This window comes from Alligator mississippiensis, chromosome 4 (genome assembly GCF_030867095.1).
Source record: "Alligator mississippiensis isolate rAllMis1 chromosome 4, rAllMis1, whole genome shotgun sequence".
Classification (NCBI taxonomy): domain Eukaryota; kingdom Metazoa; phylum Chordata; order Crocodylia; family Alligatoridae; genus Alligator; species Alligator mississippiensis.
In genome coordinates, this window is record NC_081827.1 from 167,327,868 (window position 1) to 167,344,796 (window position 16,929).

Below are 16,929 nucleotides of genomic sequence, written 5' to 3' on the forward strand. Positions count from 1 at the left end.
TTTATTTTTTTTTGCTTGTTTACCAAGTCTGTTCCTTGGCCCTGCTGCCTCAACTCTTTTTGGCAGGGCTCGGGCAAGCTGTCCCTCTCTTGTGCTGTGGGGTGGGAGGGGGTGGTGCTTCAGGGAGGCAGGTGCTAGAGTGTCTAGCAAAGCAAAAACCCCACAGTGCTTGCAGCCAGAACGCTAACTCCAGGGGAGCAGAAACTCCGCTCCAGTCCCTAGACACTGGATTCATTCTAATTTAGCTCTTCCATTTTCTCACCATCATCCTGTAGAAGACACAAAAGGAAGCAGAGTGCAGTTATTGAGAGGAAGGGCTAAAATCCTGGCTCCACTGAACCCTGTGGCAAAATTCCCAGTGAATTCCATGGGACGAGAGTTTTAACCCAGGATTCATGGGTTCTACCTGTGGCCCTGCCAGTGACATGCTGTGTGGGCAAATCACTGCCCTCCTTCTTCTTTGGTTTACTAGCCCTGCTCTACAAGGGAAGAGTTTAACCAGTGTAAATAGGTATTACATTCCCACTGCAATCAAAGGTATCTGCAGCACGGGGAAGGCAAACTGGAGTGAGCTTTAATCTCTCTAGCCCAGGTACGAGTACAAGCTAGCAGCCTAAGTATGTATGCATTCACAGCCTGCACTGAAGTCAGTGCTTTCACTGCTAGTTACCTGTGCTAGTTAGGTTCCAGCTAGTGAGAGTATGTTTGCCCTGGTTGCAGTCACACCCCCAGCGGCTATGAGGACAGGCCCTATGTTGGGAACAGGTGTGATGATGCTTACGGTATTGCACTCACACCTCTGCTTGCAGGGTACACAGACCTTATGGTGGGAAAGGGTGTGATTTTTGTTTCAGCTGACACAGCTTTGCCAGCACAAACCCTATTGGGATGCAGCTCTGTGGGTAAAACTGCACTTTCCTCTGGGACAGTTCATGCTGATTCCCAAATCGGTTCAGCTCTACAGAACCACGTGCTTCTCTCTTTACCCTTTGTTTTTCTGCATTAGTTATACTGAGCTGGTTACAGTGGCCAGACTTTCTCTATTGCAGGTGTGGTCTTCCCCTTGCAGTGGAGCTCACAGCGCTCATTGTTCTGGGTAAACCGTCCTTTTCTCATTGTATTTCATTTCCTACAGCAGGGGGTGAAAGCCTTGTACAAAAGGTGGGCCAGCACTTGTGACATGGCCAACACTGGGCCACTGATCCCCACTGCTGCACCCTCTCTGCAGCATCCTAGCCACCTGCTGTTGCATCTGCAGATTCCCCTCCTAAAGGGCAATAGGAAGGACAAATCTGGTGACAAGGGGTAGTGCCAGCTACTCTAAGGGGCACAAGAAAGCTGCAGAGAGGGTGCTGGGCAGGGGGGATCAGGAGCACAGTGCAGGACAGAGCAGGGTTGCATGCTGGGCCAAGCTGCGTGTTGCTAGTCTCCTGGGCCAGAGCCAATTACTGCACAGGCTGGATCCAGCCCACGTGCTGTAGGCAGCCAACTTCTAGAGTACATCTGTATTTTGGCAGCACGGAGCTCAGTAAACCCCATCCGCTTGCTGTGTGCACAGCACCCCTGGCAGTGAGGCAGTGTGGATGCCATAGGGTGTGCTCTCAGCTGCTGAGGGAACCCTGGGTGTGCAGGGCAAAGCAGCGGTGCACTGAAGTGTGGGTGTGCTCACTGCCTCCTTTCCAGAGGTGACCTGGGTGGATGGATAGGGCTTATTGCTTTTAGGGAGACACACCCTGAATTTCCTTCCTCTGTAACAGGGATAAGTGAAATGTGACTTTATGAGGCTAGAATTTGCCAATGAAGCTCAAAGGCAAGGCCATAAACCCCTGGGTGTAGGGCTTAGAGCTGGCTGGCTGGACAATGCTGTAGACCAGGGGCGGGCAATTATTTTGGGTGGAGGGCTGCTTACTGAGTTTTGGCAAGCCATCGAAGGCTGTGTGACAGGCAGCCAGGGACAGATTAATATAAATTTTCTAAATTTTTTAGGGGTCCCGCGGGCTGGATTTTGTCCACCCCTGCTGTAGACGTTATCATTACAGTTGCCTGGCCCACCCTTGGTTTTACACGGACAGGCGGGAGTAGCCTGCACTGATGCTAAGTGTGTGCCTGAGCCAGACTTCCCCAAAGAGCTCAGCACCCACAGATAGCCTACCTGCAGAGCTCCTTGAAAAATCCTGGCTTCTCTCATGGCCAAATGGGGCCCCTCTGTTGAGGCCTTCCTTCCCTACCCACTCCTGCTTTGCTCCTTCAGAAGGAAATAGGAGCAGGCTCCTCCCAGCTCCTCATGCTGGCTTTGTATCCTCGAGCAATCAGCTTGACGCGCTCACACAGGAGCTGAGTGACTGCAGAGCAATCTGACGGGACAGCTATCACCTCAGCTAGTTGCAGCGGCCTTGGCTATGGCACATTGCCTGGTGGAGTGTAACTCAGAGGCCTGGCTGTGTTTGTGAGCCAGCAGCAGGGCAACTCGAAGGAGCCATTGACAGTACAGGCAGCAGGGACGGGAGGGACGTTCCATTGATGTTTTTCAAGCCTCAGCTCCTGGAGTCATGGGATGGGCTTGAGAATCTCAGCTGTTGTTCACTTTTAAAGTGAGTTGATTAGCCTGATGAACAGGCTGGAGCACACAGGGGCTTAGAGGAAGAAAGCAAAGATCATCCCCACAAATGTATTACTAAACAAAAAGAAATCCCCAGATTTTCAAACCAATATCAGGATGGGGGCGGGGGGGCAGACTTTAACTCTCTTTAAAATTTGGGGTTCGTGATACTGCATCAAGGGTGCAAACTAGAATTTGGGCCTGATCCCTTGAGCCAAGTGTGTCTGCACATTCAGTCAGTCTCATAGCTGGGGTCTAGGACCGGACCCCCTCAGTTAGGGTCAGGGTCCACCCCCAGAGCCAGACTCCCCTCTCACTGACATCAGTGTAAATCAGGGCTAGCTGCACTGAAGCTGATGCTCTGATATTAGAGAGAAAAGGATTGGGCTAAGCAGTTCTGTGGTCGGGCCTATCTCTTGTTATGGAAGTGATTGTGGTCAGGTAACATCAGTCACATAATAATAACGCTGCTACCCAGCCTTTTCATAGCAGCACTTGTCAGGAGTAGATCTCAAAGCCTTTTACCCATTAGGTCAGCATCATTATCTCGCTTTACAGATGGAAAAACTGAGGCACTCCGATGCAATGCAACTTGCCTAAGGTAGCAGTAGTGGGGCCAGGGATACCTCCCAAGTGTCCCCAATCCCAGTCTAGGGCTGTGTCCACAGGGAAGTGCAGTTTTCCTGTAGTCAGAGCTAGAGGCTAGACCACAAGAGTTTTGGAGCAGGTGTTTTTGGTTGAATAGTCTGTTCCCTGGATGCATGCATTCATATACGACTGAAGGGTCGAGGCACAGTGGGTAAAAATCAGTGTGTTGCCTTTTATCACGGCTGTGAGTTTGGTGCTCACCAAGGCACGTGCCCTTCAAACACTGGAGCTTGTCTATCCCTACAAGGTTCATCAAGAATAGACAAACCCATCTTTCAGCGTAGCTCATCGGCTTCTCCCCAGCCCTTCATTAGCAAGAGCCACTAATTTCCTCAGAAGGCAACCTGAGTTTTGCAGAAGGAAGCATCCGTCCTAAAAATAGGTAGCAGTTCTGTTTTCAATAAGAGAGATTTGGTTTTTAAATTGGGTGCTTTTATCACTGGGGGAGAGAGGTGTTTTTGAGGCACCCAAGACATTTTGTCTGGTTTCTTTGCGTCAATCTTCTCCCTCCTGCCAGAACTTCAGGAACTTCTGATGCTGCAATATTGGGCAGCGCCTGCTCATTATAATCATAGCAATTAAAAAAAAACAACCCAGAGATAAAGCTGAATAAGTAATCTCCTTGCACATATTTTCTGTATGTACAGCATCTTCCACCCCAAAGCACTTCACTGACCATGTTTATTTGTATGGCAGTTGCACCCACCTGGGAGTAGGCTCGGCAAGGGGCTGTATATAATGTAGCGTAAGAGATAGAACCTACCCCCAAGCTGCCTTGAATAGACAGAGCAGGTAAAAGGGGAAGGAGATAAAATAGTTTGCCCAGGAGCAGGTAATTGGCAGACTTGAGAATAGAGGATAGGGGTGCTCTAGCCACTAGACAGTATTGCTGTTCTTCTACACTGAAATGTAGCCATTGCTGGGCTGGGCAAGTGCTATAGGATCCTTATTGAAAAAAAAAATCATGTCAAGATTCCCTTAAATCATCTGCTATAAAAAAAAAACCCCAATTTGTTTCAGTTGTATCTGGGTTGTATTTCTGGGTGCTTGAACCTTCAGTCTTCCTGGGCTCATCTTTTTTGGGTTTTCCTCCACAGCCACAAGAACTAAGAACTTACTTCCAGCGAAGGAAAGAAAGGCAAAATTCTCCTGGATTCCCTTGACTCCAGGAGCTGGGGCTTTGGGCAATGCACTCAGCTGTCCTGAGTCTTCTGATGAAACAGTGAGAACTGGTCGTATTGTGAGAGGCAATGTGTAAGGGGAGGGGAGGGAATTGTTTTGCTTTGTTTTTCTTTGCCCAGGCCTTCTTCCTGTGGTGCCAGGGAATCTTTGATGTTATTTCTTCCCTCACACAACCCTGCCAACCAGACCCTTCATGCTTGGCCCTTTCCTTCTGGTGTTAGGTAGGGGCATTCATCCAGATCACCATGCTGTGTTCACATGTACTTCATCACGCTGTGTTCCTGCTTCCCATCCCCACCTTGCAACTCCAACCTTCCATTCAAAGGGAAGAAGGGAGGTTACCATTGAGCATATGCAAACAAACTCTCAGCAAAGACAGCAGTTCAAAGGGGGTTGAATTGGAGACAGCGTTTGAGAGATGGGTTCAATCCAATCCCATCCTGCCAGCATTCCCCCACCACTTGGAAATTTGCAAGTGTTCCCTCCATCTTTATAATGCGCCAGATTGAACTCTTGGGGCAGAGACGACCGGAGCTTCTTGGATTGCTCCCAGGCTGGGAAGTATCTGGAGTAAGGAGGTGCCCAGCTCTGCTGTCTTTGCTCATAGCAGGTGGCAGGGGTTCCTCTTCCTTCTTTCAGGTTAGGCTAAAGTGTGCAGCTGCACAGCTCCCCCCACCTTCTCTGGTAAGGTAAGGACCTTCCCCCACACCCTTTCTGTTTTAATCCATATTGGCCTCTGAGCTAGCCAGTTCTGCCAGTGCCCCCTGCTGGCAAATCCAGATTGGGATCGGATCAGGTGGGGGCTCATTCATTTTGCCTTCCTGTTTACTTCACAGCTGTTGTTTGCAGAGCCAGGGGGCAGCTTAGGAGGCACATTATGGACCCACCTTGCCTGCCCCTTCCCTGATGTCAAATGCCCATGGTCTAGTCCCTGCTCCACCCCATCCCCTCCTGTTTCCACACCTCAGATCCTGGGAAGTTCCCTGCTGTGGTACGTGGCTAAGAACATAGCGTGAAGGAAGAGCTGGGGGAGTGGGTGGGGGCAGGGTTGACCACAAGCGTTATTAAAAGGGTTGAGGCTTGTGGGTCTGGGGAGGAAGCAGAAGCAAAATAACAAGAGTAAAAGCGAGCGTAGGAGCTGGCACAGCTGCAGCCTCAGCCCAATTTCCCATCTCGGCATGCAGGCCCCGTGAGAGACTTGGAGTGTGTGCAAGTGTGTGCATGTGTGTGCGTGCGCGTGTGCACATGAGTTGAGAGCAAATTATTGTATCGAGAAACTGGCTACAGTTAATTGGTGCTTCCCTCTGGCTTGTATCAGGAAAAAAAAATAATACTAGTGTGACACCAGGCAGTTTGAGTATCCCTGGGGGCCCCCCATGGCACAGGCGGGTGCTGGGCCTTCCACATTGCCAGAGACGCTTTTTGAAAGCAGGTAGCTTCTGTGTGCCCAGGCATGGGGTTTGATGCCCCGAATGCTCCCATTTTACCGCCTGGTTAAACATGCCCACTTATCCTGCTGTCCAATCTGGTACCTTTTTATTTGGCTAAAGCAGATCTCCCAGATCCAGATATCTTTAAATCAAGAAAGGCATCCAGGCTGGATGTATAGACTCAAAAGATGGAGAGTCCAGTGCTTCCCTTGGGGAGCATGCTCCAGTGGGCAATCACCCTTGCGTGTTAAAAATGTTTGCCTTCTTTCTTATTTAAATCAGTCTGGCTCCAAGGTCCAGCTGCTGCTTTCTGTTATGGCTTTTCCCACTGCATTAGTGACCTGTTTAGTTCCCAGTATTTTCTACCTGGGAAGATACCAATGCTCTGTAATCAAGTTCTCCCCATCCCTACCTTGGTTAGACCGTATGAGCCAGTGGGCAGAGTGCCGTGCTAGGATTAAGTTTTCCACCCTGTATCTGGCTTTTTAGACTCCAAGCTCTGTGGGACAGAAGCCACCTCTTGCCATATTTGTAGGTAGTGCCCAGCAGCTTGGGGACCCGGAGGGATTCAGCTGTTATAGAAATAAATAACCAGTCACAGAAATGGGAGTGGTTTAGAGGTGGATGGGGTTATTATGAGGTTGGAGAAGAGACTGAAGAAGATCTAGACTGTTCAGAGGGGAAAACTGGGAGGTAGAGAGCAAGCTAAAAAAAATGAATGATAGATAAAATGCTCCGATTTTTCTCTTCCCATCATGCGTGAACAAGGATTATCCAAGAAAAGTCAAGTCCCCCAATGCAATGGCTTATTTTTACCCAGTGCATAATTAACTTGTGGAACTCACTGCCCTGGATGTCATTGAAACCAAGCGCTTAGCAGGTTTTTAAAAAAGGTTAGCCATTTATACAGCCAATGGGCAAATTTGCAGCTCCATTATGTAGGATGCACTTTTAGTTGAGGTTATTGACAAGGCATGAGACAACTATCAACTGCTTAAAGGGAGGCAAGTGGTTTCCTACTGGGAAAATACCACATGATTTTTCAACCCTGGGGAATTATAGACTTTCCTCTGTGTCATCTGGTACTGGTAGCTTTAGAAGGCAGGACCTATGGACTGTTGGTTTGGTGTAAAATAAAGATTCCGGTATTCTTAATGTCACGGACCATTTTGCCAGGTCCTGACACTTTAAATGACTCATCCAGAGTTGACAGGACAAGTTAGCAGCAGCACTGAGGTTAGAACCCAAGAGTCCTGGTTCTCACTTGTCATCTTGCCACTAGACCACACTCTGCTCCCTCTTTCTAATCTCATGTTTATATCGGTGCTGCTGGCCGCTTACTTTAATAGGGAGACATGATGTTGCATTTCACCCAGCAAGAGGGGCCTTTGAAAAATCAGGCAACACTTCCAAGAGGTTAATGATGACAACAGCAGTGGATCAGGACTCAAGAAATTGAAAATGAGTTTCCAGCTCTCCTTGTGTGACTCTGAGCAAGTCACGGAGAGCCTGACATTCAGCTGCTCAGCTCCTGCCTTGTGGACCAGATATTTAAAAATGCCTAACTACCCCACTTAGGGTGTTGCTCAAATGTGCCAGTAGGTTGACTATTTGAAATTCTTTCTCACTCTCAGTTCCTCTACCTGTAAAATGAATGCGATAATTTATCTCCTCCTTCCTCTGTCTTGTCTACTTAGAATGTCAGCTCTTAGAAGCAGTTGCCTAGTACAGCCTTGGCTACGCTAAGTGTGCTGTATCAGTGTGCTGTATGTTAGACCCAGAGTGTGCTACAGACACAGCTGTACCATCACTGATATAGTAAAACCACCCCTGTTATAATACAATAAATACAATTTAATTGTATTTACAATACAATTAAATTGTATTTATATTTTAATTGTATTTATAAGTGTATCTATAATACAATTTATATTGTACTGCTAAATGTACAACATAACTGCGTCTGCATTACTGACTTCTGTCAGCCAGCTGTGCTAGTCAGGGATCATCCCTTTCTAAACTCGCACCTGCTAGAGCTCTGTAACAGAAGTCTGCAGTGTAGACATAGCTTGTAGGTCTGTACAGCACCTAGCGCAGCAATGTTGTTATCTCAGGTGAGAGTGCCGGGCATGCCTGCCATTGATGCCCTGAGAAGCTTTCAGTGGATGTAAATAAAGAGATTGTAGGTGGCTGGGTTTTGATCACAGTTTTGTTCTCCAATCTTCTTATCTTTGCTTATGGATCAAAACCCACATTTCATTTGGTAATTTTTCAGGGGAAGCGGGTTGCTTCTGAACTTTCTGAAATGCTGTCAAGATTTTCCTTTTTTCTGTGCTGGGCTGGCAGAAAAGCTCCTGTTTGTGAGGAGATTAATTACAAACAGCTTTTCTGCTTTATCAAACTTCCTGAAAGGCTGTGAAATATCTGGGGTGGAAAATCTCTCTCTTTCTCTTGCTGCCATTGCCGTCTGTTCTCGGAGTGAGCTAATACATTATTCTCCATCCCAGCAATTAGCTCTTGCCTGGGGTAATGTCATCAGTGCATCTGGAATGCGGTACAGTGAATTGTGAAAATGGGGGTGGAGGGGGAAAATGTGCTTGCATTGTTAGATGTGCATCTAACTAGTTCCTTTTCCCACGTGCACATCCAGTGTTGGCAGTGGAGGGGGACTGGCATGTTTTTCACTCTGCTGAGATGCTCAAGAGCATGGTCCGTTCCCTTCCGCACCTCAGCAGCATTCACTGCACTGTGTGTCTCCCACCTCAGTGTGTACAGCTCTGTGGTTTTGGCAGTTCCTTTCTGCTTGCCTTCTGGTTAGCATGGTGCACACCGGAGGAAAAGGGCTGGTATGCATGCATGGACTGCTTTGGATTTGCAGCTCATGCCCCCTCAGCAATACAGGTATGGAGCTGGGTTTCTTGGAAGATTGGGGTGCTTAGGTGGGAACTGAATGCCTTGGAACAATCTGGGCCTTAAAGGCAGAACCTAGTGGGTTAAAAGTATGTGAAAACCCACCATTACTGAAACAAATCGAAATCATTGCAGGTCCACTATTCAATCACTGTCCCAACCTAACCCATGTTGTGGAATACACCAAGAATCAAGAACCTGCAGGGAGAAATCCCACTGCCCTTATTTGTCTTAAAGAATGCTTGAAGTCCCAAAGGTGCCAGGAGATGTACATATTGCTAGTAAGAGGTGCATGACCAAGATAGCTCAAGAATTATAATCATCCTAAAGGGAAGGTTAGGTTGGATATTATGAGGAACTCTCTGGCTCTGGGGGTGGTGCAGCACTGGAACTGATTACTCCAAGAGGTTGTGGAGTCACCACTGGAAGTCTCTGAGGGCAGATTAAGCAAACACTTGGCTACTGTAGACATGGATGGTCCTGCCTGGACCAGGTAGCTTTCTGAGGGCCCTTCCAGCCCTATGATTCTATGATCCTCATTTTACTTTGACTCTTATACTTGAACCAAGGTCGCACAGGGAGCCAAATAGCAATTGAACCCATGTCACGCTTGAATGTCCCAACTACAAGACTGCCCCCCACCCCAAACTCTGTAGCTTGCTGCCACCTGGCGCAGGGCTCTGGCCTGGGCCCCTGAGTGCTTTGAGGCTATGTCCGACAGCCAGTGTTGTAAAATTCTGCACGTGATCAAAGGCCTCAAATTGATTGGTGCTAGAACAAATCCTAAATGAGGTGGGTTGTAGAAACCTCATGCGCTGCCACAGCTACCTTCAAAAAGGGGAACTCAGTCCCTTTCTCAGTAGTTTTTGGAAGGATGCCGGGAACTTCCCTCTAGGAGTTTATATTAGGAACTCCCCTTGCCCTGTTCTCTCAGAAAAGTGTCCATGCTCTAGTGATTTATTATGCATGGATGGATGAGATGCTGAGGCCCGTCTAGCCCTGGGGTGGGAAAAATGATCCTTGTGTGAAATCACCATTCTCAGGCCCCTGGAAACCTGCCATCAGCCCTTGCCTGGGAGCAGGGGGATTTTTTTTTTTTTTTGCACGTGATAGTATTATTTATGAAGCCCTGATGTGTGCAGAAGATACTGATTTCTCAAGGTGTTGAGTCATATGTGCACCTTCAGGCACTCAACGCTGTGCAGGACGAGGGTCAGGAAGGCAACCAACTCCCTGCCTTTTCCGCTGACTTCAGCTAAATGTGCTGGTGCCTGGTGCCTTTTGGAGACAGGCCCAGGGTAAAAAAAGGGTAGCTCAAAAGCAGGGGCACAGCTGAGGTGAGAAGCATTTATAAAGGATGGGATATGCGGGAACGTAGAGTGGAATCAGACCTGCTGTAACAGCCAAGGCTAAACTCTGCAATCAGATAGCCTCTTGCAAACCCAGGGAAACTCCTAGGTCTGTGTGGGGTAGTGAAGAGTAGCTTTTGGCCACATGATTGACTTCGGGCTGTGGCTGGGGGAGATCAGAATCTGCGCTGGGCTGAAGGGTTCTAGAAGGAAGGGAAGAGTGTGCCTAAAGCTGGGAAGAGCCCTTCTGGAGAGAGGGGGAGTGAGGAACCAGAGGAGTTGAAAGGAACCAGGGGTGATGTTTCTTGGACAGCTTCCAACCTCTGCCAGGTCCTAGTCCTGCTCAGTGTCCTCCCATGTGAGCGTTTTGAGAGCTGCCTCCAAAACATCACAGACCCAAGCTCAGGAGGGATCAGAAAGGAGCCTCACTCACTCATTCAAAGCTCACATCATGGGGATTGCTCAGCCATCGCCACAAATTGGGCTCCAGGGGCACCCCACCCTGCCCCACCCCTTCGCAAGACTTTTCAGTATCGTCCACCAGAGGTGTGACAGCTGTAGCGTGGGCGCCTGGGGTGGGGGTACCAAACCACAAGACCTTTCCTGACTCGCCTCTGCTTACAGGGGCCCCCCAAATACTGGTCACCTTGGTTAGGCAGTGGGGAAAATATATGTGTATATAGATATATATATATAATTTTTCTTTCTATTTTGCTTTTGTTTCTAAAATAACCTTCGCTTGTTAGCATGTTTCCAAACCCACTCGCAGCCCACACACCCGCTGTATTCTTAACCACTCTTTATTTGAAACACTTGCTTTTCCTGCCTTGAGAAACATAAACCTTACAGAACTCCTTCACCACAGACACCCCCACCCCCCTCAACCCCCTTTCTCCCCTCCCCTTACTGGAACAAAAGGGCAAGCTCAGCTGCTTGCCTTTGTGAAGCCAGCTTCTCCTTACTGTGTGGCTCGAGCCCTGGATCTCTGCCAGCCTGTTATGTCACGGCCTTGGGCACACCAGGCAGCTGCGGGGAAGGTGCCAGGTTTGGGGCTCTGCTTTGCCAGGCCTGGTCTGCCTCTTGTTTGATATGCAGTGTTCGCGGTTGATTTACACTCTTTGATCTTGTAGGGAAGAAGCTGAGGCAGGAAAGGAGGTTAGGCACCAAGACCAGGCTTTTGTGACCAGTTCACCTGCTGTTGTTAGCACTGTGTCCGCCTCTGCAGGGTCCGAGGCAATAGGGCATTGGGTTCATTTTTTGAAAGTCAGCAAGGGGAGGGCCAGGGGGAGGGTTGGCAATGAAGGGCAGGGTTTCACACAGTGGTAATACAGATTCCTGATGGCAGAAGCTCCTCGTTGGTATCGGGACCTGTGAAAAATTGGTGGGGCCACAGGTGAATATGTGGCCTCAGAGACAGGCCTCAAAGTGCAAAGGCTACGTTATGCCCTGGGGCTGCCTCTGACCTTGCTCAGCCTGGGTGGAAAAGTTCTCTCCACCACACCTTGCCTTTCTGTACAGCACAGTCTAGTAGACAGTGCATTGGGGTGGGACTCAGGAGACGGGGCTGCTATTCCCCCTCTGCCACTGCCCCTTTGGACAAGTCACATCTCTTCTCTGTGCTCCAGTATCCCCATTTTTAAAGAAGAGAGAATAATCTTGGGAAGTGCTTTGAGATCTTTGGGTGAAAGCAAGAAGCTTTCACCAAAAAGATGGGGAAACTGTTCACCAGTCTCCTCTAGTCGCATGCAGCCTATGGACTCTATATGGTAAACTTCCAAAGCACCTATTTCCTCTGTTCCCATCCTGCTATGTGTAACTGGTTCTTGTGCAGTGTGCTGACACCCTAAATGCAGAGGGAAGGTGGCGTTATGTGTAGGGCACTGTCCAGCACCGACAGTGACTTGCTGCATGACTTTGGTAAGCCTCTTGGCTCCCCCATCTGAAGCTGCCTTGACTAATTAGAGGAACCATGGGGGCTCCTTATTTCACAGTGAGGGGAAACCAAGCCTGAACGGTCAGGTGATTTGACCAAGGCCTCTGCGGCTGTCACTATCAGCAGTGAGGTTAGGGCCATAGCGAGCCTGTGCAGGCCCCATCCGCAGTGCCTGCTGGAGCCCTTGGAAGTCTGAAGGGATAAGACCTGATGCCATTTGGTTTCTTGGCCAAGAGGATGTGGCCAGGGGATGTGGTTCAGTAGCAGCAGACAAAAGCCCTAGCTCCAACGGCTGTGGCTGGAACCAACCCCTCCTCAGTCCTGAGGGACCACAGGCTTGACAGGAGGTGCCTTTGGGTGGATACAGGCTGTGGGGAGACAACACTGTATATGACCTGCATCCTGTAGGAAACAGCAAGGCCTGATGTGCATCCCTCCATCTCTTCCCGAGACTGTGCGTTTCCCAGAGCTCTGTTCACAAGAGATTGCAACTAGGGATTGAACTATGCTGAGGTGAACCTTCACCCTTATCTTGTCCCTGAAGAATAGGGGCAGTTAGCAGGTGATGGGTCATGGGGGAGCTCTGGAGGTCTGGCCCTCTAGCACAGACTGTGGCTGGAGGTACTTCATCCTCTCTGAACTGTGCTCCCGTCTGTTGCCCTCCAGGGCACACAAGGGGTCATCCTACACGCGCCTGTCTTGCCAGTTGTTTGTAAACCAATTACAGTCCTTCATTGTCTGACCTTTCAGGGCACCTCATCTCACTGCCTGTCGCACCCCTCACCATCCCTCCGTCCTGCTCCGTACGGCAGCATAACCAATCACTCCCTCCCAGAGGGAAATGGCCAGTGAACTGGGGAGCGAAGGGAAAACCTGCTGCTGTGCGGGAGGGAGGGCAGGAATGAATAATGCGTCTTTTCTTCTTATGAAACAACAACTCGCAACACACTGAGGGGCAGGCGAGAGCCAAGGAGGGGGAGACCTGTCGACTGCTGTTACATGAGGCAGCTCCCAGGTCCCCTCACTGTCACAATTGTTCAGCTTAACTTGCCTGCTCTCACTGCAACGGACATGCCCAGCCTGACAGTCCTCCCCGTAACCTCATGAGACAGGTTCTCCTTTCATATAAAGGTAAAGAATATGTTTTTTAAAGGTGACACGGAAGTCCAGGAGACTTCCGAAATTTAACAACTTTGTCAGGCCTGCTTGAAAGGCGTTGATGGGACAGGAGCCCGGCAGGAGAAAAGAGCCGTCATCTGTCTCTTGCATTGTCGTGGTTGTTGTCTATTCGTAGAGCCAGGACTCCCGCGTTCATTCTTGGCGCGCTGGGTGGCCTGGGGCAAGTTGCACAACTTCCTTAGTTTCCCCTATCTGTAACACAGGCTGAGAGGACTGACTGATCTCTGAATAGAGATGGGTCAGATTTGGGGACCAAAACTTTCTACTTTGGGGTTGGCTTTTTTTTACACCACTGAAAAATGGCGATATTGGTGGACTGCGATATTTTGCAAACTTGTATCAATTTCACCAACTCAGTTGGAAATAAAAAGCGAGCCATGAAACATTAATATAACAAAAACGTTTCATTCACACAATTGCAAAGTGAGATATTTAGATTTATTTTATTGGAAATGTTTCATTTCAACATTTCTATGATGTAAAAAAAAAAAAGAAGCAAGAGTTTTTAAAAGCTCAAAAGTGAAACCAAACATTTCATTTTGGGTTGAATGAAACGTATGGGTCAGCCTGAAATGATGTTTTCTTCAACTTTTTTATTTCAATTTTTTTGTTGTTTTTTTTTTCTTTTGAAACTACAGTTCAACCCAAAACAATGAGTTACTTGTTCAAGAGCTGAGATTCCTGAATGCTATTTTGATCTAACAGCAACATGTGGCCCTAGCACTTATTTTGTACTTCAGGAACACCCGACAGCCCTAGCCCTCCTTGTGCTAGGTGCTGTGCAAGCCCAGAACAAAATGGGGTCTTCACCCCAAGAGCCCACAGCATCAGCACAGTACAGGAGACAGCTGGTGGATACAGGCAGATGGGGGAGCAAGACGGTATTGTTGGTGTGTTGAGCAGCAGTCTCTGTCCACCAGTTGCCTAGCTGTTGTCAGACCTTTGTTCTAACCTCATTCTGATTATTGTTCTTGAAGGGGAAAGGGACAAAGGTCCCAGAGCTGAGCAGATCAGAGCTGGCTTTATTACTCATATGGCTATCATGGCAGCAGCTCCAAGCCCCTTTGTTCTGGGCACTAAATTAACCCTCCCTGCCCCACATGGAGAAGGGCAGGACAGAGAAGATTTCTTCTTGGTTATAGTTGGAGCAATTGCACCATATGGCATAGACCCTGTTTGGCAGGCAGCTAGTGGCAAGTCCCCTTCATGGTTTTTAAGCATTGGCTTTGGGATTTTGTCACTGGGTCTGTGGAGTCAGGCAGCCTAGATTGCCTGTTTGTGACCCTAATAGGGTGTGCTGGGCTTATGTCACCCCAGGAAGGATGAAGCCTGGCCCTTGTGAGTGTGGCACCCATCTGCAGCTGTCTCAGAGCAAGATGGAGAGGTGGGGACTGCTGGGGTCATCTGGGGTGAGATGAGCAAGAGGCAGTGGGTGCTCATGGGGCAAGGGGTAGAAAGTTTGGGTCTGAGCTCACACCAGGGCTGAGATCCAGGCTCAGAACTTGCAAGGTGGCTAGGGAGGGAGGCTCAGAGCACCCAAGGGAGCTCAGAGGGTGAATCCAAGCCAAGGGCATGGGGGCAAAGGAAAGCAAGACCCCTAGAACCTGAGGTGCCCTGGGGGAGCCTGGAAGGACTGACCAAAATAAGCCTTCTCCAGGCAAAGCTGCCCATGCAGATACATTGTCCCACTGCAGTTCTCCCTTGCCCTTGTGCTCCTGATCTGCTCTCCACATCCCACCCCTGTTGCCTCATGGCTGTGCTCAGCAGCCTGGCCAAGTGCAGAGAAACACCCCGGGCATGTCACCTTGCCATGTCTTCCCCCTACCACAGTGGCCCCGGCCTACCCTCACAGGTGAGAGGAGCCAGCGCCTCGGTGGAGCTGGGGGGCAGCCCCCCTCATGCCAAGCCAGAGGCTTTTCAAAAGTGATTTGCTTCATGTTGTACCATCTCATTCTGTCAGGGTGAACCTGGCGTTGGCCTACACTGAGCTGACTGAGGAGTTGTGCCGGCTAAGAAAGCTCAGCTCCCTGCAGAGCCAGATCCTCAGGACGCTGCTGCAAGAGCAGGCCATCAACGGCGGTGAGTGCAGCCTCCACTGCAAGGGGATGGGGTGTCATTTGGGGTGTATAGTGAGGAGAGGGGTGCAGAGATTGGGGGGCCTGACATCGAACAGGAGCCAAAGGGCACCAAAGGGGGCTTGGCACCTTTCCCCTCGGCCAGAGGGTCCAGAGCTTACAGTCTAAAGGGACAGAGGGTGTCCTCTGGTGCCAGGTTGGCAGGGCTGGAGTGGGGGGATTTTTCTTGCGGAGAACAAGGGCCTGAAGGGGCCGTCTTAAGGAGGTGGCTTTCAAGGGGCATGCAGGCCCTTTTCCTGACAGGAAACCTGTCCCCAGGGAGCCAGGCAAGGCTCAGGCAGACCTGCACCCTTTGGGCACACCTGTCTGGGCTCCTGTGGGAAGCAGGGGAGGGGGGTCATTCATTCTCCAGTTGATCCAGGTCTTTGTCCCTATTGCTTTCCAGGCCAGAGGCACTCTCCGCTCTCACAGCGCCACTCCCCTGCCCAGCAGCGCCGCTCTCCCGCACCACAGTGCCCCTCTCCGGCTCAGCCGGGGCGGTCCCCCGTCCCTCAGTGCCCCTCTCCTGCCCTGCAGCGGCGGTCTCCAGTCCCCCCCAGCCAGTCCCCTGCCCAACAACGTCGCTCGCCAGCGCCACCCCCTAGCCAGTCCCCTGCCCAGCAGCGTCGCTCTCCGGCACCCCCTCCCAACCAGTCCCCTGCCCAGCAGCGTCGTTCTCCAGCTCCATCCTGCCCATCGCCTGCTTCCCAGCACAGACCCCCGCCTGGCAGCGAAAGGAACGTGATGGATCTGGGGTACTCAAAGCCGTCGAGCCACCACATCAAAGCCAGTTTCCAAGGCCGCCGCAGCTACTCGGAGGTGAGCGACGCTGCTATGTATCAGCAGAACCGCTCCCTGTGGCTGCAGCCCGAGGCCTCCACGCTACCAAAGCACCGTCCCTACGGCGAGGTTTACATCGGGGGTGCCGGCGGCCCTCTGAGTGCCAGAGACGCCTTTGAGGAACACCTGCGCTTTGAGAAACAGTCCTCAGATGAAGACGACTGGGCCGTCCCCAGCCCCCCCAGCCCCGAGGCTGGAGCTATCCGCTGCGCCTCGTTCTGCGCTGGCTTCCCTATCCCCGACCCCCCTGCACACCGGACAGCTGCCTCCTACTCCAGGGCTGAGCACGCGCAGTCCTGGCCATCAATCAATGTAAGCGCTAGTTGGCCTCCCCTCCTCCCCCTTGTATCCCTCTGCTCCCACTGCCATACCTCCTCTCTGCTCCTGAGCCCCACTGCAAGCTGTTCCCTTGCAGCACCAAACCTGGAGCCCTGGGGAGCAAGAGACTGGCCTTTCATGCCCAGTATTGGGTCCAAACCCAAATCTTGGACCCAGACAGCCCCCTGCGGAAGAAGAGGCTAAGACATGGAGCCAGGTGCGGGTTCAGCTCCTGGTTCTGTCACTGAGCTCTGCTGATTGGGCTGGAGTCACTTCATTGCGGTTTGCCTCAGTTCCCCAACCTGTAGCATGGAGGGGGTGAGCAGGGAGCCTGCTCTGATCCGGGTATGTGAGCTGTTTAGTTGCCTTGGTGATGAAGATTATACATGAGACTGTAGAACTGAGCTCCACATAGCTAAGGATGTTA

The 16,929-nt window shown here is 50.5% G+C and overlaps 1 protein-coding gene across 4 annotated transcripts in view; it reads left to right on the forward strand.

Annotated features, from left to right (window-relative positions):
- Nucleotides 1-16,929, forward strand: part of TBKBP1 (TBK1 binding protein 1) — a 56,917-nt gene that overhangs the window by 33,467 nt on the left and 6,521 nt on the right. For all 4 annotated transcript variants that reach the window (XM_019482577.2, XM_019482575.2, XM_014603673.3 and 1 more), the window contains 2 exons: nucleotides 15,191-15,309; nucleotides 15,751-16,496. In XM_019482577.2, the coding sequence (XP_019338122.1) occupies nucleotides 15,191-15,309; nucleotides 15,751-16,496 (865 nt within the window). The remainder of the gene's footprint in view (nucleotides 1-15,190; nucleotides 15,310-15,750; nucleotides 16,497-16,929) is intronic.